The 21,765-nt window shown below is 56.8% G+C and overlaps 2 protein-coding genes across 5 annotated transcripts; one reads left to right on the plus strand and one right to left on the minus strand.

Moving 5' to 3' along the window:
* The first annotated feature begins 1,636 nt into the window (after positions 1-1,636).
* FERMT3 (fermitin family member 3) lies at positions 1,637-19,356 on the plus strand. The gene is made up of 15 exons (XM_028515926.2): positions 1,637-1,796; positions 2,376-2,548; positions 4,236-4,469; positions 4,691-4,810; positions 4,919-5,087; positions 5,278-5,380; positions 16,147-16,254; positions 16,425-16,559; positions 16,643-16,692; positions 16,789-16,913; positions 17,060-17,166; positions 17,279-17,512; positions 17,859-17,983; positions 18,506-18,647; positions 18,781-19,356. The coding sequence occupies exons 2-15, from the start codon at positions 2,389-2,391 to the stop codon at positions 18,958-18,960; spliced, it is 1,992 nt and encodes a 663-aa protein (XP_028371727.1). The 5' UTR covers positions 1,637-1,796; positions 2,376-2,388; the 3' UTR covers positions 18,961-19,356.
* On the minus strand, positions 19,322-21,694 carry TRPT1 (tRNA phosphotransferase 1). 4 transcript variants are annotated; one of them, XR_004904035.1, is made up of 8 exons: positions 21,496-21,620; positions 21,232-21,312; positions 20,894-20,975; positions 20,233-20,402; positions 19,971-20,145; positions 19,726-19,807; positions 19,542-19,652; positions 19,322-19,432 (listed from the first exon to the last, which is right to left on the minus strand). XR_004904035.1 is itself a non-coding variant. In XM_036029640.1 (8 exons), the coding sequence occupies exons 2-8, from the start codon at positions 21,301-21,303 to the stop codon at positions 19,341-19,343; spliced, it is 759 nt and encodes a 252-aa protein (XP_035885533.1). In that variant the 5' UTR covers positions 21,304-21,312; positions 21,610-21,694; the 3' UTR covers positions 19,322-19,340. The 4 variants fall into 4 exon arrangements, 3 of the variants coding, with proteins under 3 accessions (XP_035885533.1, XP_035885534.1, XP_028371731.1); XM_036029640.1 differs by having other exon boundaries at positions 19,726-19,782; positions 21,610-21,694; XM_036029641.1 differs by having other exon boundaries at positions 19,726-19,782; positions 21,496-21,643.
* Between the last annotated feature and the right edge of the window lie 71 nt (positions 21,695-21,765).

Genomic DNA, 21,765 nt, shown 5'->3' on the forward strand with positions numbered 1-21,765 from the left:
GGTGTGTCTGAATGGACCAGACTACCAGGGCCCTTTCCTTTGGAGTATGGGTCAGCGTGAGCTTGTCCTGGTTCCACCGCTTTGCTGAGGTGGCCACTAGGTGGTGCTGCCGCTCAAGGAGCCGCTGAAAACAATGGCAACTCCGGCCTGGAGGCTGAGAGGTCAGGTTCGAGGCTAGGTTCGGATAAGGGGACCCTTTAGGTGACTCCCATGCTGACAGTTCGCACGCTAGCCTCAAACCAAAAGCCAGCTGGACCCAGAGAATACTCAACTCTACCCAACAGCCAAAACTGTTGCCACTACAGGAGATGCATTGGACCTGCCTTTTTGGGAGATCAGATCTGTCTGTGACTAGATGTCTTCATTTTTAAAGAAGTCACTGCTCACAACTGGGCTTAAAGTAAAAGCTTTTTTTATTTTAAACAATGCGCAGTTGCTGGGGGTCATGGCCTGCAACCCTGGCATATACCCTGACTGGGAATCGAACTTGTGACACTTCAGTTCACAGCCCGTGCTCAATCCACTGAGCTACATCAGCCAGGGCTCTTAAAGTAATAGTTTTTAATCCCATTTTTTCCCTGGTTGCAACAAACTTTCTAAAGCCCTCTCCAAGTGGGGCTGCTGCGGGGGCAGGAGTTAAACTTCCTCTTTTGCTCCAAGAGAAACTCTGGGTTAGGAAGCCGCTGAGGCCAGCAGCTGTCTGCACTTCCTGCTCCCTTGACTTTGCATAAACTGGCTTTCCCCTGGGAATCCCCGCAGGCCACGGTTAAAGCCTGTCCTCCCCAGGGAGTCTGCTGCCCCTTGAGTGCTACAGTCTCGGGGCTCAGTTCCCTCCAGCCCTAAACTGATCCCCTGCGAAGGCCAGGTTCCTGCCGGGAGCCAGGAGCAGACCACGGTCCGGCTCTCCCAGAGCTAATGAGCGTCCCGGGGCAGGCTGGGGCGAGGGCCAGAGGCACAGATGGGCTACCAGGGACCCTCTGAGGTCACATCTGAGGAGGGGCTTTGCAGGACTGGGCTGCTGGTGTTCTGGGGTTGAGGGTCCTTGCAGGTGGGACAGTGGAGGGTGGCAGGTTTGGAGTCTTCCCCGGAGGCCTGGGCCAGGGCCTTTGCAGGGGATGGGCCAATGTCATTCAGCTGCGTCCTGGGGCATCTCTGACATGGACACGTTTGGAAATAGAGACCCTTCACTGGGGACAGGAAAGACTTAATTTGCTTTTCCTCGAGCCTTCTTCAAGTATCTGGTGACAGAGGGACGCTGGGTCTTGAGCCGACCTGACCTGCCAAGTCCTAAGTAACCTGGATCCAGTCCCTTCGCTCCCACGGCTCTCCTCGGCATCCCGGGGATGTTGCATGGCCCAAAGCCACCCACCCCACGAAGGGCTGGAGATGAGAGGTGGCTTCCTTCAGGGCACGTAGCCACGAACACAAACTGGTGGCTTCTCTCGACCTGAGCAACTGTGCAGAGGAGCGGACCCTTCTGTGGGGGCTCGCCCAGCCCTCCTCCTCCCTCGCTTTGTGTGCTCACTGGGAGCCGAGGCGGGGCCACCCTGGGGCCCTTAGCGAGCGGTGGCTGGCAGTTCGCTTCCTGCACCCAGAGTCACCAACCCGCCCTGGGGAGGAGGGGCTGAGCCTGCCCTGATTAAGACTGGAGGGTGAGGGCTGCCCTCCCCCGTTGAAGGAAGCTCCAAAGAGAAAGCGGAGGAGAAGGAAGCGCTCCGGTCTGCAGGTGTTCGGGCCGAGGTCGAGAGTGGCTGACACTCCAGCTCCACCTGCCGCCCCAACCCCTTGCCAGCAAGGTAAGCTGGGGCCCTTCTCTTCCTCGCCCTCCTGCGGCCCCTCTGCCCAGCAGGGCCTCCCCCACGCGGAGCCCGGAGAAGTGGACTTCCCACTGCCCTACAGAGGCCTCGGCTGATCCGGGATGTTTGGGTCTCAGCTTTGGGCCAGGGTTGGAATTCTCTTGTGACCTGTGCTGACAGCCGTTCCCAGGGTGGGCCTCGGCCAGTGTGGCCTCGGGGTGAGCGGTGGCCAGGTGGCATGGAGGCTGTGCCCGGCCCTGCCCTCGAGCTGGGTGCTCCTGCGTGAGCCTTTCTTGCTCTCGCTGGGCCTCAGGCCTCCCGTCCGAGAGATGGCAGTGGGCTGGACCACACGGTCTCCGAGGGCCCTTGCAGCCTCTACCCATCGAGATGATGAGAGGGTTTGCCTGGAACACCTCAGCACCCCGAGTCTAGCTGCTGCTGTGGGGGTATGGCCTGCAGCTTTGCTCCGCCCCTGCCCAGCGCACCGTCACTGTAGGGCCTCTTCTGCCTGGAGCAGGCAGCCCACGGGGCGCGGCGCCTTGCCCACTTGCTTCCTCCCCACCCCGTCTGCAGCGCCGCCGCCGCCGCAGCCATGGCGGGCATGAAGACGGCCACAGGGGACTACATCGACTCGTCCTGGGAGCTGCGGGTGTTTGTGGGAGAGGAGGACCCCGAGGCGGAGTCGGTCACCCTGCGGGTCACCGGGGAGTCGCACATCGGCGGGGTGCTGCTGAAGATCGTGGAGGAGATCAGTGAGTGTCCCTCGGCCCCCGGGGGGACGGGGCCCGCCGCGGTCCCGTGGCACTTCCCTGCTGCACGGCCCGCGATAACAGCGTCACGGTGACTCAGGCACCGGCTTAATCATTGGGTTCCAAAAAAGACATGTCCCCCATTTCCTCCCCTCCCGAGTCTCCCCTTCCTTCCTCCCACTCCAGCGGGTTCGGCTACGTCCCCAGGGAGCAGGTCCGGCCACAGTCCCCCACCCCCCACTGCTGGGGGCAGAGGCGGCCTTGCCCCGGGGGCTGGGGAAGAGGCCGGGGAAGAGGCCACCTCCTGGGGGGTCTGAGGGGACAGCAGACGGGGCTCCTGGGGGCCTGAGGGCCTCCTCCCACACCTCCTCCCCCAGGCGGAAGCCTCGGCAGGCAGGCGGGTGACAGGCCCAGCCTGGGTGGGAGGGCCCTGCCCCCACAGGAAGTTACAGCAGAGCCGCCTGTGGTATCAGCCATTGAAAGGAGCGGGGCTGGGGACATCTCATCATCTCTCCCAGCCGGGGTGGGGACTGCCCCTTCCCGGGAGGTGGAAAGCACATTCCGATAGCCAGAGCTGGAAGGCAGGCCCCGGGGTGATAGTCCCAGCGGGGAGCCCGTGGGGGTGGGTGAGGGGGTTTCCTCAGGCCCAGCCCACCCAAACCCACCACAGGCCTCTGCGGAGGGAGGTCAGGTGGGCAGCACAGGGCCCCGGGATGGTCTGGCCGAAAGGCTGAGGTGCCCAGGGTCGCCTCCCTTAAGGCAGGGCCCAAGGAGACCGTGAAAAGCGGAAGTTGGAAGGAGAAGGTCCCTCAGACCGAGACTCAGGGGCTGAGCAGTGGAGACCTGGTGGGCCCCAGGGCCTGGCGCCCAGCCAGGTAGCCAGGCCTCAGCAGGGAGACAGACAGACAGACGGACACACAGACAGACCCTGCCCCTCCACCCACTGCAGGGCTCCCCGAGCCTCGTCCCTTCGGCTCCCACCCCCCGCGGTGGGGACATGGTGCCCAGCCCTCCCACCCCCACTCACTCCTGAGTGCATCGGGCACCTACCGATGCCCAGCTCGGCTGAGCGGGCACTGCTCCGTGTCCGCGGGCCCAGGGCGATTGCTGCTCACGTCTCACTAACTCAAAAGCTGAGGCGCAGAGGGGTGAAGGGCTCGGCCAAGGTCACAGAACCAGGACCCGCTAAGTATTTACGGAGCACCTGCTCTTGTGCGCCAGGCACAACCCCGGGCCCTGCTGTAGCATGAGCTCTGAGCTCCCGGGAACGCCAGGGGTAGGCGCAGTGGGCCAGGGTCGCCAGGGGCACAGGAGGGGCTGTGTGGGGGAGCCCAGTGGGCTGGAGTGCGTGAGGTGGGGGCATTCGGACTGGGGCACACAGACTCTAAGCTGGGGGGCTCTCTAGGAAGTGATGCAGCGACTGAGCCCAGAAGGCTGAGCAGGGTTAGCCAGTGGAGAGCCATTCCGCCCTGACCTTGTCCTAGACCCCAAGCCAGCCCAGCCTGGTGGCCCTGCCCTTGGCTTGGGCAGGAGAGGGAGGGGAAGTCATCAGGGGCCTCTGAATTCTAAGCAGGTGCTCAGCCTCGGGGGGGGGGGGGGGGGGGGGGGGGGGGAGGGGGGGGGGGGGCTGGCGGCAGGGCCCGCCCTCCAAGGCTGACGGGCACCGCCCCCTTTTCCCGTGGCCCCACAGACCGCAAGCAGGACTGGTCGGACCATGCCATTTGGTGGGAACAGAAAAGGCGGTGGCTGCTGCAGACCCACTGGACGCTGGACAAGTACGGCATCCTGGCCGACGCCCGCCTCTTCTTCGGGCCCCAGCACCGGCCGGTCCTCCTGCGGCTGCCCAACCGCCGGGCGGTGCGCCTGCGGGCCAGCTTCTCCAAGCCCCTCTTCCAGGCCGTGGCTGCCATCTGCCGCCTGCTCAGTGAGTGTCTGAGGGTCCCCACCCTGCCACGCGGCCAGGTTCCTGCAGCAAGGGGCCTGGTCCCCTCCCTTCACAGGCCCAGCTCTTGTCCTGTTGTCCTTGCTGCCCCGGTCCCCATCCTGTCTGCAGGGCCATGACCTGCCCCATCGTGCCCATGGTTGGGGGGAACTGGAGGTCACAGGGCAGCTCCCAGTGCCTGCTGAGGCCCCAGCTTCTCCCAGGTATCCGGCACCCCGAGGAGCTGTCCCTGCTCCGTGCTCCTGAGAAGAAGAAGAAGGACAAGAAGGAGAAGGAGCCCGAGGAGGAGGTGTATGACCTGACCAAAGTCGTCCTGGCTGGGGGTGAGCACTGGCCGGGTGGGCCCGGGGCTGGGCGCAGGGGACAGGTCCAGGAGGCCCAGGAGGCCCAGACTGGGGGCAGGGCCTTGCTGACCCCAACCTGCTCCGCAGGCGTGGCACCTGCATTGTTCCGGGGGATGCCAGCCCACTTCTCAGACAGCGAGCAGATGGAGGCCTGCTACCACATGCTGAGCCGGCCGCAGCCGCCGCCTGACCCCCTCCTGCTCCAGCGCCTGCCCCGGCCCAGCTCCCTGCTGGACAAGACCCAGCTCCACAGCAGGTGCACTGCCTGCCGGGTCTGTACTGGGGCCGCATCTCCACTGCCGAGGCTCACTCCCTGCGTGTCCCGCTCACCCCCAGTCCACGCCTCCTGTGTGTGTGCTTGCCCCCAAGCCACCTGCCCGGGCCCCCCGCCCCACCCCAGCGCTGGGCCTGGCCCAGCCCTGACCCCTGCTTGTGCCGCGGCCCAGGTGGCTGGACTCCTCGCGGTGCCTCATGCAGCAGGACATCAAGTCCGGGGACACGCTCTGGCTGCGCTTCAAGTACTACAGCTTCTTTGACCTGGACCCCAAGGTGGGTTGGCTCAGGGGCAAGCGGGGTCTGGGTCGGTGAGACATGGGGGGACTGGGTCCAGGGATCGGGGCTCTGGGAATGTCAGAGAGCTGTAGGGGTCTGTCTCTGTCCGTTTGTCCATCCACACCTGTTTATTAACTCCGCCAACACAGTGCTGGGCCTGTGCTGAGGCCAAGGGGGTCAGGGGGGAAATGACCGCAGATCCGTGGACCCCGTGGTGAGGGCCTCTGGGAAGCCTGCTCAGGTGGGAGATGCCCAGCACCTGGGCTCAGGGAAGGCTTCCTGGTGGAGGTGGCACTGGGCCCTGCTGGGACGGGGCTGCGTGAGGGACCAGGCTTTGAGGCAGGTGCCAGCGCACATCTGTGCCTCCAGGCCGACTGTCCCCTCTGGCAGCCAGCCGACCCCATGCCGCCCCCTGGAAAACCCCCAGAGCCCCTCAGGCAGCTCCTCCCGCTCCTCACAGGCTCATGGCAAAGCCCAGACTTAGCACGTTCTGGATCCTGCCCTTGGCCTCCCGCCCCGCCCCTCCTGGGGTCCTGTTGATCATCCCTCCAACTACAATCCCAAACCACTCACTCTTCTCTGGCTCACCCACCCAGCCATACCGTGGCCTTCCTACCATACCTTCCTCTCCCCTGGGCCTCCCACCTGCCCCCAGCTCCGGAAGGAACCCTTGCCATGCCACTCCTGCCCGGAAGGCCCCGAGGCTGCCTGTGTCCCCAGCTGCCATTCCCGGAGGCCCAGGCTGCTCTGGCCCTGCCCACGCCCTTCCACGGGCATCACCTCCTGCCTGCCAGTCCTGGGGACTTCCTTGCCCCCTTCTCTTGTCTTCCATACCTTCTTGGGTTCGATGGTGTTCATGATTCCATTTTGTCCTTTCTATCAGTGCGGTAGCTGTGCTTGCTTTTTTACGTCGCTGCTGTAGGGGTCATAGTGCATGTACACACTTGCCACCTGGTAACGCTGCAGCTTCACACTTTGTCCAAGAGCCTTAACAGCAGGATCCCCTCATCCCCCCCACATTGTTGAGCACCCACCTCGCCACACTCCGAGGCCCCTGGCGCACTGTCATGCTCGTTGCCGTGGTGGTCGTTTTGACGCTCTATTGAGAAATAACTCACACATCACACAACAAGCCCACTGGCGATGTCCACGTCGGTGGTTTTTATCGTGTTCACAGAGCGGTGCGGCCAGCACCACGGCCGATTCGAGAACACTCCGAAAGAAATCGAGTGCTCCTTCGCAGGCACTGCCCGTTTACTCCTCCCCACTCCCCGCAGCCCCGGGCAACTTCTCATCTAATCTTTCTGTCTCGACAGCTTTGCCTGCTCTGGGCATTTCATAGCAGGGCGGCTCTTCGTGGTGTCTGGCTTCTTTAGCTTAGGACCGTGTTTTCGAGGTTCATCCGTGCTGTGCAGCGTGGGTCGGTGCTTTATTTATTGTTTCAAAAAGATGTTATTTATTTATTTTTAGGGAGACGGGGAGGGAGGGAGGAAAGAGAGGGAGAGAAACATTGATCCGTTGCCTCTCACACACCCACCACCGGGGGCCTGGCCTGCAGCCCAGGCATGTGCTCTGACCGGGAACTGAACCCATGACCTTTCGCTTTGTAGGATGACACCCAACCCCCTGAGCCACACTGGTCAGCACTGTGTTTTATTCATTTTTATGGCTGAGTAATATTCCATTGCATAGATGCGCCACAGTTTCTTTATATCAATTAATAGACATTTGGTCCCCCCCCACACTTGTCGGCTATTATGAATAATGCTGCTATGAATATTCATGAACAAATTTTTGAGTGGACATAGATAGTCATTTCTTTTGGATATATACCTATGAGTAGAATGTTGAGTTGTCGTTGTTATTATTTTTGCTTTATCCAGGCAATTGCTTTTTATTAAATTTTTGTTTTGAGCCCTGGATGGTGTGGCTCAGTGGATTGAGTGCCGGCCCCTGCTAACCTTAGTGTTGCCAGTTCGATTCCCAGTCATGGCACCTGCCTGGGTTTTGGGCCAGGTCCCCCCAGTGGGAGGCACGTGAGAGGCAACCACACGCTGATGTTTCTCTTCCTCTCTTTCTCATTCCCTTTCCCTCTCTCTAGGGATAAATAAAAATCTTTAAAATAAAAAAATAATTTTTTGTTTCGAGATAACTGTAGATTCACAGTCAACTGTTAAGAAGTAACACACAGAGGTCCCAGGTACCTGGACACCCTTTACCCAGTTGCCCCCAGCCAGTACCCCCACCATGGCACTAACATGGCCACAGAACAGTTCCATCTGTCAGGACTCCTGGGAAGGCGTTCACACGCGTGAAGAAAGCCTCCTATGCCCGCCCACATGCTCACCATCTCCCGCACCCTCCGTCCCTGTGTGCAGAGCAGGTTTCCAGCCCAGAACATTCTCTGGTACATTTCCCTGCTGACTTCGGGATGAATTCTTGCAGCTTTTATATGTGTCTGGGAGTCATTATTTTGCCTGTGATTTTGAAAGATATTTTCACTTGGTATAAAGTTCTTTTTTTAAAAAGATTTTATTTATTTATTTTTAGAGAGGGAAGGGAGGGAGAAAGAGGGAGAGAGAGAGAGAGAGGGAGAAACATCAATGTGCGGTTGCTGGGGGTCATGGCCTGCAACCCAGGCATGTACCCTGACTGGGAATCGAACCTGCGACACTTTGGTTCGCAGCCTGAGCTCAGTCCACTGAGCTACGCCAGCCAGGGCTGGTGTAGAGTTCTTGAATGGCAAATAACCATCCCCCAGGCCCCGCCCCGTGCCGCCCCTAACTCCATCGTCTCTCGGCTTACACTGCTGCGACCAGCAGGTCTGCTGGCCGTCTCTGCTCATCTGCATGGAATGTGTCTTCCTTGCTGACTGTTTTTACGATTTTCTTTTCGCACTGGTTTTAAACAATCTGATTATCATTGTTCACCCGGTTCACCTCAAGTGTCTCGTGCTTGGGGTTCATTGAGCTCAATTTTGACCTTTTTAACATTTTCTGAATCTCTGCTAACATACACACACGCTCTTCTCTACTTCCTTGAACATACGGAGTATACAGCAGCAGAGGGGAAGTTGGGTTACAATTGTTTGTATGAAAAATGATGTAATAATCAACAAATGATAACAGAAGAATGAACTGTGTTTTGCATACCCACAACTGGAAGCCTACCTTTGCTCCACCCTGTATGTAGAATAACTTCCAGTGGTTTCGTCTATGAGTTTGATCAGCTGGGTCATTGCTGCATCTGTTTCCATTGACTGTTGATCTCCTCGTTCTGAGTTGTGTTGTTCTCCTTGTATTCGTGCCTGGTCAGTTTTTATTTGACGCCAGACATGACAAATTTTCTGTTCTTCGGTGCTGATTCTTTTTGTAGTCCTTTAAATATTTATAAAAGTAGTTTGGGGATGAATTTAAGATACTTGGAAGCAGTTTGATCATTAGTTAATTAGAACGAGAGCATTTTTTAAAAAGATTTTATTTATTTATTTTTAGAGAGGGAAGGGAGGGAGGGAGAGAGAGAGAGAGAAACATCAATATGCGGTTGCTGGGGGTTATGGCCTGCAACCCAGGAATGTACCCTGGCTGGGAATCGAACCTGGGACACTTTGGTTCCCAGCCCGCACTCAATCCACTGAGCTACGCCAGCCAGGAAATATTTTATTTGTTTATTTTTAGAGAGGGAAGGGAGGGAGAAAGAGAGAGAGAGAGAGAAAGAGAGAGAGAAAGAAAGAGAGAGAGAGAGAGAGACATTAATGATTAATGTGCAGTTGCTGGGGGTCATGGCCTGCAACCCAGGCATGTGCCCTGACTGGGAATTGAACCTACAACACTTTGGTTCACAGCCCCCGCTCAATCCACTGAGCTACACCAGCCAGGGCAGAACGAGAGCATTTTTAATCTAGGGCTAATTTCTCCCCTTTACAAGGGGAATAAACAGCCTTCCGAGTGTCTGATGCACCACGTATGAGAGATTTCCCTAACCTGGCTCCCGGGAATGTGAGTATTCCCCCTCCACATAAGATCTGGTAGAGGTTCTACCTGCTCCTCTCCGGGTCTTTCTCCCAGAGGCCTTGGGCGGTTTCCTTACACACAGACGCGAATCCGCACTCAGCTAAAGACGCACAGGGAGCCCTCGGCGGATCCCCAGGGCTTTCTCCCCACACAGCTGCCGCCTCTCCAGGACTCTGCCTGTGAGCTCTGGCTGCCTTGGGCTTCCTTAATCTCCGCTGTATTTACTTAACTCCAGGAGTAATGCTGGGCTCTGTCTGGGGTCCTCCACCCTGTGCTGCAGCCTAGAAACCCTCTCCAGGTAGTCAGTCGGCTGGGGCAATCTGAGGGGTCACCTGGTCTCCCCTCCCCCCAGGGGGCGCTGTTCCACGTGGTCAGTTGTCCAATATCCAAAAGCCATTTGGCCTTGTGGTTCTTTTTTCTTCATTCTAATTTCTGTTCAAGTAAAATATATGATGGCTCAAAGGGTCCAATATCCCCAGCAGGTTTGTAATAATAACTAAAAACGGTTCCCTGCCGGACTTCTTATCTCAGATTTCTGATCCCTAGAGAACATAAATTTTTAAAAAAAGATTTTATTTGTTTATTTTTTAGAGAAAGGGAAAGGGAGGGAGAAAGGAAGAGAAACAGCAGTGTGTGGTTACCTCTCTCGGGCCCCTCACTGGGCCCCTGCAACCCAGGCCTGTGCCCTGACTGGGAATCAGACTGGCGACCCTTTGGTTCGCAGCCCACACTCAGTCCACTGAGCTACCCCAGCCAGGGCGAGAATGTAAATGTTTAACTCTGTAGCTTTTTATTCTAGTGTTTCTGTCTATATGACATGCTTATATTATTTTCTATTCTCTGGTCTTTGTATAAAGATGAAACCTTAGCCATCTCACACCCTCCCCCTGCCCCTATAACACACACACTTCTCTGTACCTTCCCACTGAACTTTGCTATAGTTTTGGGTTAAAAACAGCACGATCGTGGCTATAAATAGTGACACATATAAACAGTGTTCCTAGCCAAGCCACAGAGTAAAGATATTTCCTTTCTTGGTCATGCTTTTTATAGTTCAAAATTGCTATATTTTTATTAACCTATTTTTCTACTGTCTGTCTGTGCTCAGTTCAGAAAGAGGCCCCAAAAGACTATCAGAGGCTATGGCTTGTCACTGAGGGTTGAGGTGGAACGTTCCACGGACAAGCCCCTCCAATGTTGCAACCAATGAAAACACCTCTTTCAGAATGTGTTTTCATTCTGAAAGAAGTGAATGAATGATTCATTCGTGTGGTGTATAGGTGTATAGTCTATTCTTTCTCGCTGGCACGTCGCATCCTGTTGGGCACGTTAGGACGCCAGTCAGTGCGATTCCCTTCTCGGGACCATGGAACGGTAGCGTTCTATGCCCACAACTTCCCTTAGTCATCTCTCCACTGTTCCCTGGGGAATGCCACCCAGGACTTCTTGGTTCCTGGTCACTTGTGTTCCTCTCTCTCAACGGACTCCCTCATTTTGATGGAGCATAATTTCAATAGTTTCCCCTAAAAGGGGAATTATGTGAGACTTAAACAATTTGAAATTCTGCCTGTCTGCAAAGGTCAGAATTCTATGCTCACTCACATGATAGTTTGGCGAGGTATAGAACTCTAAATTGGAAACATTTTCCAGCCAAATCCTGAAGCCACCTTCCCATCGTCTTCTGGTTTCCAGTGTTGCTGTTGAAAAGTCTGGTGACATTTTTATTTTCAGTCCTTCTCTATGTGACACATACTTCTATTAAATTTCTTGGAGGTAGGAAGCAGGTATCAGAAACTTTTAAAATCTTCTCTTTATCTCTTGGTGTTCTAAATCTCTCAATAGTATGGATCTTTCTTCACTACTCTTTCTGCACACTTGCTGAGCCCTTTCAAATTAGAAACCTGGGTCCTTCAGTTTTGGAAAAACGCCCTTTACAATTTCTTCAATAATTTTCTCCCCTCTATTTTCTGTTCTTTGTTTTGTTTTTGGTTTTGTGTGTGTGTGTGTGTGTGTGTGTGTGTGTGTGTTTCAGGGACCTAGTAGATATTAGACCTCCTGGACTGATTTTTCAAAGAAAGAAATTAGATATTTATCTTTTCTTATTTTTAAGCTCATTGTCCTTTTGTTCTACTTTCTGGAGTTTTAATCTCTGCAGCTGTATTTTTAAATCCTAAGAGCTCTTATTTCCTAAGCCCTGGCTGGCATAGCTCAGTGGATTGAGCACGGGCTGGGAACCAAAGTGTCCCAGGTTCGATTCCCAGCCAGGGTACATTCCTGGGTTGCAGGCCATAACCCCCAGCAACCGCACATTGATGTTTCTCTCTCTCTCTCTCCCTCTCCCTCCCTCCCTTCTCTCTCTAAAAATAAATAAATAAAATCTTAAAAAAAAAAAGAGCTCTTATTTCCTGAGTGTTTTTTTTTTTAGAACTCACAGCATTTTGCCGACCACCAGAACCCTCCCTCCTCCCCCTCCCAGGCACCACCTCCTACAGAGGTGACAACTATTGTTACTTCTGTCACTACAGATGAGATTTGTGTGTGTTTGAAATCTACACAAAGGATATTGCACAGTCTACACTTTTGTGTCTGGCTTCTTTTACCCAGTGTTGTGCATGTGATTCATTCGTGTGGTGTATAGGTGTATAGTCTATTCTTTCTCACTGGCACATCTCATCCTGCTATGTCCATATCCCACAGCTGATTCCATATTCCATTCTACTGTTGAGGGGCGTTGGGCAATTTCCAGATTGAGGCTATTAAGAATAGAGATGCTATGACTGTTTCAGTATATGTTTTTTGGTGAATCTAAGTACACAATTCTTTCTTTTTTAAAAGGAAAGAAACGGGGTCCCTGGCTGGTGTGGCTCAGTGGGTTGAGTGCTGGCCTGCAAACCAAGAGGTCGTCGGTTCGATTTCCAGTCAAGACATATGGCTGGGATGCAGGCCAGGTCCCTGGTTGGGGGTGTGTGAGAGGAAACATATCAGTGTATCCCTCACACATTGGTGTTTCTTGCCCTCTCTTTCTCCCTCCCTTCTCCTCTCTCTAAAAGTAAATAATAAAACCTTTAAAAAAAGAAATGGGGAAATTAACTTTTTAAAAACGATTTTATGTATTTTTAGAGAGAAAGGAAGGGAAAGAGAAAGAGTGTGGTTGCCTCTCACCTGTCCCCTCCTGGGGATCTGGCCCACAACCCAGGCATGTACCCTGACTGGGAATCGAACTGGTGTCCCTTTGGTTCGTAGGCGGGAACTCAATCCACTGAGCCACACCAGCCAGGGCTCACGTGCTATTTCTTATCTTTTCCATTGTAGCCGTTCTGTAGATGTGTAAAGTTATCTCATGTGGTTTTTCATTTGTGTGTCTTTTAAAACAGCTTTACTGAAATATAATTTAAATACTATAAAAATCACCCATTGTAAGCAGTGCTTATTTTTAGTAAATTTATACGATTGTGCAACTGTCGCCACATCCCAGTTTTAGAACATTTCTGTCACCCCGGAAAGTTCTCTAGTGCCCGTTGCAGTCCCTCCTCCCCCCACACCCAGCCCATGACAGCTGTGCTGTGCCTTTTATGTGGCTGTAATTTACATTTCCTTGATGACTAATCAAGTTGAGCCCAATGAGCCCATGGCCATTAGCCAGTTGGAAATCCTCTTGTGTGAAGTTTCTGTTCAAGTTTTTTTTTTTTTACTCTGAAACTGTAACTTTTTATTTATTTATTTATTTATTTATTTTTATGTTTATGTTTTTTCTTTTTATTTATTTATTTCAATCATTGTTCAAGTACAGTTTTCTCCCTTTTACTCCCAATCCAGCCCACCCACCCAACCCTCCCCACTTCCCTCCCATTACCACCCTCCCCCTAGTTTTTGTCCATGTGTCCTTTAAATTTGTTCCCGTAAACCCTTCCCATTCTCCCCTGAAATTCCCTCTTCTCTCCCCTCTGGTCACTATCAGCCTGTCTTCTTTTTCAGTGTCTCTGTTCAAGTTTTTTTGCCAATTTGTATAAGGACTTGCTTGTCTTTTTTATACCCCTTTGCTGTTCTTCATGCAGTAGGTAGATGAGTACTTTCTCAGGTACATGTATAATGAATGTTTTCTCTCAATGGCTTATTTTTTTAAAAGATTTTCCTTATTTTTAGAGAGGGGAAGGTAGGGAGAGAGGGAGAGAAACATCAATGTGTGGTTGCCTCTTGCATGCCCACTACCGGGGCCAGTGACCCTTTAGTTTGCAGGCCGGCATTCAATCCATGGAGCCACACCAGCCAGGGCTTAATGGTTTATTTTGTATTATGTGCTGCCAATGTGAGCACTTGAATGGTTTATTTTGACAAACAAAAGTTCTTAATTTTATTATACTCTGATTTATATTTCTTCTTTTATGATGAACATCTTTTGTGGCCTGTTTAAGAAATCTTCTTTTCTGCATCAAGATCTCAAAGGTGCAATCTTATTTTTCTCTAAAGGCTTTGTTTTAACGTTCACATTTGATCTGCAGTCCGTCGGGAATTGCTATCGGTGTGTGGCGTGAGGTAGGGGTGCAAACAAATTCTTGACACGGGCACCCACCCGGCCCAGCGTCGTTCACGGTAAAGAGCATTCTGTCCCGTGACTCCAGGGCCGCCTCTGCCCTAGGTCAGGTCAGCATCCGTGTCTGGGTCTCTCTCTGACTCTCTTTGGTTCTGCTGGTCAATTTGTTTCTCATTGTCAATGCTACAGAGTCTTAATTACTCTTAGTTTATAATTACATTCCTTTTTAAAACAGCCTCCTGCTCTTGCTTTATGGGGGCGGTATTTCTGTCCCTACAAGGATTTTGACTGGTGTTGGGAGCTTTCTTCTCTCCCTGCATGGTCTTTACTTTCTCCAAACCTCTTTTCTCCCTGTTCGTCTCGGTCTGCATGGTTCACGCTAGCGGCTTCCCGTGAAGGTGGGGGATCCTTTCGTATTTACAAGGAAGGCTCTTATGAGCCAGTTGGGAGCCCAGAGTGCGTGAACAGGGCTTGGTGTTTCGGGGAACCTGCGGGGGGCGCCAGGGCAGAAATGCCCCTCTTCTGCGGGGGTTTCTCTTGGGCACACCTGTCTCTCAGCACTGAACCCTCTGCTCTCCCAACCGCGCACAGAAGGCTCCCTGCCAATGTCTTGGGTGACAAATGGGGACGAGCTGGGACACAACGTTTATAGCATAAAGAAAGAGGGAAGATTTATGAAGCGATAGTACACTCCACAGGACACGGGAGTGGGCCCACTCTGAGCAGAGAAGGAACATGTGGGCTGGGGGATTCTATTCTTATAGGGCAGAAGCCCCCTGGCTAGTCTTTGGCGGGCTTTTCCTGCGCAGGTACAAGGAGTTGGATTTCAAAGCTACTGCGCATGTGTGGTTTCTCATGATTTTCTTGACTGGCTACTGGAGGAGGGAGTCCCACGATGTTATTTCATTATAATGATATTCTAATGAATCAGGGGTAGCGCGCAGGCGCATTCCATGATTCAGAGTTATCCCAGAAAACAGGAACAACCCGTCTTAGGGGGTCTTTGTCATGTATACATGTTTTCTACCTCAGCCCTGCGGGGCCTCTGGAGTTTCCTTCCTGACCATCTCCTGCCTCATCACCTGTCACGATGCCAGCCTTCTCTCCATGTGTCTGTTCTCGGCACCTGCACCGCCCCTCCCAGCTGCGCCTGAAGTACCACATGCAGGGGCGCCCCCGCCTCGGCATCTCAGAGGGAAAACCTCTGGCTTCTGCCCAGTGCCAGCTGCCGTCCCTCGGCTGCAGGGAGTGGAGAGGGACCTGCTCCTTCTCTATACTTTCTATGGTCCTCATTTCCGCCCGCCCTTGCCCCTCAGCCAGGAGATCACCGCCCAGAGCCTGTCCTGGGGTCCTCCACGTGGACTGGATGCCTTTGTCCAGGTCTTTGTTCTTCTGGCTGTTTGCTTTCTCCTGTTTTCCAAACTCATCAGCGCCTTGGCGGCGGAGCACGAGGGGAGACTGTGAGACCCCGGCAACCCGGTTCCTGTTCCCGTTTTGCTTCTCAACCCGGTTCCCCTTCCCGTTTTGCTTCTCCTCCTCCAAAACCTCGTCTCGTACCTGCTCTGGGCCTCGCTCTCCTTTGTCCTTTTGGGTTGACCTTCTTAATGCCTTTGCTGTCAGTTTTGGGGGACTTCAGGGGGATCGTGGGCTTGGTCTTCCACGGGTGACTGGGACCCCCCTCTGCGCTGCGCACTCCCTGCTCCTTCTCTCTGGAATGCTCTGCCCATCAGTCGTCCCTTTAGTGGCCCATCGTCATTCGCCACATCTCAGCACAGCGTGTCCCCTCCTCGGGGAAGGCTTCCTGCCTCATGTGGACTCGCTCCTGCAACCCAGTCCCACTCTCAGTCACAGAACTCAGGTGTCCTGGCCGGGGGGGCACGACTGAGCGGTCCCTGGCAGCTGTTTCCTTGGTAGCTCCTATCACACTCCAAGATTGGCTTTATCTACTCACCAACGGGTTTGCTGCGCCCCCTGCGGCGGCATGCGGGAACACACCACAGACTGTAGTCAACCTCTGTAGGAACAGGTCTAGAAGGAAAAACGGGCCGCTTCCCCGGGCAGGTGGGGCAGCCAGGCTGTAAGGCCCACGTGGGGCCCACGAACAAGCTTGCCGCAGCACAGAGTGCGGGCTGAGGGCGGAGGCTCTCGGGCTGGGCACGTGGGGGTGCGCAGGGCACGCGACGCCTGGCCAACCCAGCCTCCCCCTCCCGCCGCTGCAGACGGACCCGGTGCGGCTGACGCAGCTGTACGAGCAGGCTCGGTGGGACCTGCTGCTGGAGGAGATCGACTGCACGGAGGAGGAGATGATGGTGTTTGCGGCCCTGCAGGTGCCAGGCAGGCAGGCCCTGGGGCTCGGGGCGGCGGGGGCGCAGGCCAGCCCCGGGACAGGAAGTGTCTCCCAGGGTGGGGCCCCATCTCCGGGCAAGCCCAGCTCGGGGCGTGGTTGGGCGGAAGCGGGCTGCTCGCTGAGCCCTCCCTGGCCACGTGCCCCACCCAGTACCACATCAACAAGCTGTCCCAGAGCGGGGAGGTGAGTGAACCGGCAGGCCCAGACCCGGGACTGGACGACCTAGACGCAGCCCTGAACAACCTGGAGGTGAAGCTGGAGGGCTCCGCGCGCACGGATGTGCTGGTGAGAGGGGCTCTGGCCAGGGAGGGGGGTCGGGGCGAGGCCCCCCCGCGGGAACCGGCCCCTCTGAACCCCCTCCTCCCCAGGACAGTCTCACCGCCATCCCGGAGCTGAAGGACCACCTCCGCATCTTCCGGTGAGTTTGGGGGCGGAGTCGGCAGCCTGGGGGGAGGGGCCCCGTGTAAAAAGACGTTTACAGGGGGCCGGTGCCCACCGTCCACCTCACCCTCAGGCCCAGGAAGCTCACCCTGAAGGGGTACCGCCAGCACTGGGTGGTGTTCAAGGAGACCACGCTGTCCTACTACAAGAGCCAGGACGAAGCCCCGGGGGACCCCGTTCAGCAACTCAACCTCAAGGGTGAGTGTGGGAAGGCCAGGTGGGCGCTCTCACCTGCTGGGTGCTGAGTGCCGGGGAACAGGCTGTGTGTAGGGCAGGCCTTTCCTGGGGTTATCGCAGGCAGGGCTCCCCCTTTCCGGCCTCCTAGCCCCCCCTTCTCCCTGCAGGCTGCGAGGTGGTCCCGGATGTCAACGTGTCCGGCCAGAAGTTCTGCATCAAACTCCTGGTGCCCTCGCCGGAGGGCATGAGTGAGATCCACCTGCGCTGCCAGGATGTGAGCGCTGCCTGGCCGGGTGGGCGGCTACGGCGGGCGTGGGGTGGGGGAGGGGCAGGGGGCCGAACCCAGCCCGACTGGCCCCTCACCACCCTCCCGCCTCCCACCCCAGGAGCAGCAGTACGCCCGCTGGATGGCCGGCTGCCGACTGGCCTCCAAGGGCCGCACCATGGCGGACAGCAGCTACGCCAGCGAGGTGCAGGCCATCCTGGCCTTCCTCAGCCTGCAGCGGACAGGCACTGGGGGCTCTGGCAACCAAACCCAGGGACCCGATGCCTCCCCTGAGGGCCTCAACCCCTACGGCCTTGTTGCGCCCCGCTTCCAGCGAAAGTTCAAGGCCAAACAGGTGCCAGAGAGGGTGGGGGTGGGAATGACCGTAGCGATTACCTGGCCATCCTTGGCCCCTGCATCTCCATAGCGACTTCCCCTGAAAGGCCTTGTGCTCGCACATTGCTTCTCCCATCCATGTCCCTCAGCCTGAGTGTGCTAACCCCGCCCAGAGGAGGTGGGCACACGGTCCAGCTGCCCACGTCTACCTCAGGGCCTGGCTCAGCTCCCAGAGGAGAGGGCACACTCGGGTGGCCCCGCGGTGGACGCTGCCCCTGCCCTAGGCTTAGCATCCTGTCTCCCTGATGGGGACAGGCAGGGGGGACTCGGGGACTTTGGAAGCCCTCACCAGCGTGGTCCTACAGCTCACCCCACGGATCCTGGAAGCTCACCAGAACGTGGCGCAACTCTCGCTGTCGGAGGCCCAGCTGCGCTTCATCCAGGCCTGGCAGTCCCTGCCCGACTTCGGCATCTCCTACGTGGTGGTCAGGTAAGAGCCGGCCCCGCCCTCTCCCGCCGCCTGGGGGGCAGTGCCCTGACATCCCCTTTCTCATCCTCTGCGGGCAGACCTTCCTGAGGGGGTCCCGTGTGCCCTACCCCCATCCCTGCACCCCCACAGCAAACACAGAGAGATCGGGCCAGGAGAACAGGAGAGCCAGCTCCGTCCCGACACTGCCCCTCTCCGGGCCTGGGTTAGCTGGTCTGTGGGACAGGGCTGACGCTGGCTGCCGTGACAGGGACTGCCCCTTCGCCTGTTTCCCAAGCCAGCAAAGATGATGACAATACAAGAAAGTTATGTAAAGGCATGGACTGTTTGCCGGGTGCTGCTAAACATTATCACGACGATTATATCGATGAACTCCCATACTCCAGATGAGGAACCTGAGGCCCAGAGAACCTAAGGGACTTACTCGCACAGCCTGCGCCTGAGCACCGCACCAGGCTGTGTGAGCAGGCTCCGGGGCCACGCCGGGTGGGGTCCTCGCTCACACCCTGTCCTCCCGGGGACCAGGTTCAAGGGCAGCAGGAAAGATGAGATCCTGGGCATCGCCAACAACCGACTGATCCGCATCGACTTGGCCGTGGGCGACGTGGTCAAGACCTGGCGCTTCAGCAACATGCGCCAGTGGAACGTGAACTGGGACATCCGGCAGGTGGGCCGGAGTGTGGGCGGGGTGGCAGGGGCTGGGCTGGGCGGGGCCAGACCCAGCCAGGGCTGGGGCCAGGTGGCTCCACCTCCCACCCCACCAGCCCCTCTAACCGCCACTCCCCGCCCCCGCCCTGCAGGTTGCCATTGAGTTTGATGAACACATCAACGTGGCTTTCAGCTGCATGTCCGCCAGCTGCCGCATTGTGCACGAGTACATAGGCGGCTACATTTTTCTGTCGACACGGGAGCGCGCTAAAGGGGAGGAGCTGGACGAGGACCTCTTCCTGCAGCTCACGGGAGGCCACGAGGCCTTCTGAGGCCTATCCTGCTGTCCCCGTCCTGCTCACCACCTGCCATGGCCACGCCTAAGCCCACACGCACTGGGACTCACTGCCCACACCCTCTCCAGACATGCGCTGAGCTGGGCACCTTCACTGACTGTCACTGGCTTTGTGCCCACCAGGAACGGGGCTGGAGCAGACTCCGCCCTCCCCCAGGCTGGGGACGGTGGGCCCTGAGCGCCCCAACACCGCCTTTCCCCGGTCTGAGTGGTGGAGACCGACACCCCAGACTTTGCTGTGGTCCCTGAGCACGCAAGGAAGACCAGCTGTAGCTACAGCATGACAATTCATGGTTTCAAACTGGAGTTTCTTTTTTGTTATCTTTTTACATTTCTTTTTTTTTTTAAATAAATATTTTATTGTTGGATCATCCTCCTTCCCCTGGAGCTGTGCTTGCAGGCGCTCTGACATTCTGTCTCTTCATGAGCAGCCAGGGAGAGGGGCTTTCCTGAGATGGAGACAAATTGGTCAGGGAACGGGAAGCCGAAGTCGGCTGGGAAAGAGGGGAAGGGCACAGGCTCCGGGCACAAAGAACAGGGTGGGGTAGAGGTTCTCACGGGTGGGGCACAGCTGCAGGGCCTCCTTGAAGTACTTGGGAAGCAGGAAGCCGTCAGCATCCCCTGGAGTCAGGATCACCCCATTGGCAGAGCGGAAGAAGGGGATTCCATCTGCGCACAGAGCGGGGATGCAGCCAGGCCGTCTCTGCAGGCCCAGGGCCGTCCCTGCTGCGCCCAGACTCACCCGCCAGGGCCAGGGGCCCGTTGATGAACACGGCCACTTCGCAGTTCGGCCGCATGCCTGCAGGGACACCTGGAGCTGGGGTCTGCGGTGCCTGGGGCTGCGGTTACGAAACCAGGGCAGGCTGGGGCACTGGACTGAGCAGGCAGAAGGGGCTGCTGCCGCACACAGGCTGTGGGGTGGCTCTGGAGGTGGACCTGGGAGGAGAGTGGGTGGGAGTCCCTGGGAGGGGGAGGGTGGACACTGACCACTGATGACACCAGGGTCCCCAGGCAGTCCTGTGGCCAGGTGGATGTGCGTCCTTCCCCGGCAGGACAGGCCCTTGAGCAGGATGGAGGGCCAGTGCTTCCAGAACGTGCCATGGACAAGCATCAGGGGCAGGTCCTGCGGGGTCTCCAGGGGCATCAGCTCCAACTCGGGTACCTGGTATGGGTGAAGGAGTGGGCAGCAGTGAGACCCCCTCCCGGGCAGGGGTCCCGCCTGTCTCCCACGTGTCCTGTTGGCCCCCACCTGCAGGGAGTGACCCTGATTGGCTCGGATGAGAGGGCCCGTGCTGGGGTCCCCCGGCTGCAGGGCAAACCGCTGCTTCCCATTGGTGTCCACCACGCGCTGCACGTCTTCGGCTGAGAAGCTGCGGAACTGGGGCAGCTGCAGGAGGGCGCCCAGGGGCACAAAGCCGCCTGTGGGCACACGGGGTGCTCAGGAGCTGAACCTGCTCTGGCCTGAGTTACCAGGGGAGACACAGGTGCCCAGAACAAAGCCAGGGCTTGGGGGTCACAAGGGTTCATTGGTGTGACCTTTAGAAAGCCTTCCCTGTCCAAGTCTCAGTTTCCTCAGCTGATCAGGGAATAGGCTCTGCCTCCTGGAGGGCCCCAGAGATCAAGTGACCCTTTTCATTAGCACAGTACCTGGCTCAAGGCGGATACTCAACAAGCCTCCTTTGCACCCCCCACCCAGTGCCCACTTTTGAGATAAGTGTTTATGCCCAGAGAGAGGCTCCCTTCCCAGTTTGCCCCCGACGTGGTATTGGGGTCTGGGTCTTCCCTGTAAATGGAGAGATGTACCTTGCATGCCGTCCCCACAGGGCCGCGGTGGGAGCCGTGGGGGAGAGCAGTCACAAACAGGCTCACACTGCCCCCTGCGCTGGAGCCCCTCCAAGCCCCTCACTTACCAGGCCCCATGGGAAGCCCCAGCTTCAGGGCCCCGTGGCGCAGGGCATAGGACAGCGCCTTGGACAGCTGGACATCTCGGTCCTGCAAGAGTTCAGAGGTGGCACCCGGTCCCCATGGTGATCCTGCCTTGCTGCCCACCCTGAACACTGAGTGTGACCTACTGCAGGGGGCGACCAGAGGGAGAGAGTCCCTGTGCCCTCCAGAAAACGGTGTGACTGCCAGCTGTCAGTCCCACCCCACCGGCATTTCCCAGACGGCCAAGACTGAGTCCCTTCACCTCCCCTTTCCACCGCCGGGGAGGGGGGACCCGGGTAGGGGTGAGGGGTGGGGAACGCACCTGTTCCCGGGGTCTGTGAGCCCTTCTACCCCTGGGCCCTGCTGCTTCCTGTTTCATCCCTCCAGAGTTCATGATCAAAACCTGTGGGGAGCAGTGGCCTGTGGGGACTGTGAAGGGGCGTCCAATGACCCCACCCTGCCCAGAAAGTCAAAAAGCCTCAAGATGTGAGAGCTGGGAGGGGGGTACTCAGCTCATGAAATTCACCTCCCACCCGCAACTGCCTGGTGCAGAAAGGAAAACTGAGTCCCAGCAGGCGAGACTTGCCCAAGGTGACACTGTCAGCCACGGAGTCCAGCAAAGCCGAGCCCCCGAGCTCCAGGCTCGCGGGTCGGCCACGCGAGGCGGGCCTGAGGGGGCGGGGCCGGCGCCCAGACTAACCGGGTGGAAGATCGGGCGGGTCACAGCATAACGAACAGGAGTAGGCAGAACAGACCGCTGGGCTCACCAGCTCCCCCTGCCAAGGCGCCTGCCTGCGCGAGCTCCAGAGCACCGAAGCCGGCCAATGAGAAGCCGGGGACGGAGGGGCGGGAACTT

The sequence above is a fragment of the Phyllostomus discolor genome, chromosome 6 (assembly GCF_004126475.2).
Source record: "Phyllostomus discolor isolate MPI-MPIP mPhyDis1 chromosome 6, mPhyDis1.pri.v3, whole genome shotgun sequence".
Taxonomy (NCBI): Eukaryota; Metazoa; Chordata; class Mammalia; order Chiroptera; family Phyllostomidae; genus Phyllostomus; species Phyllostomus discolor.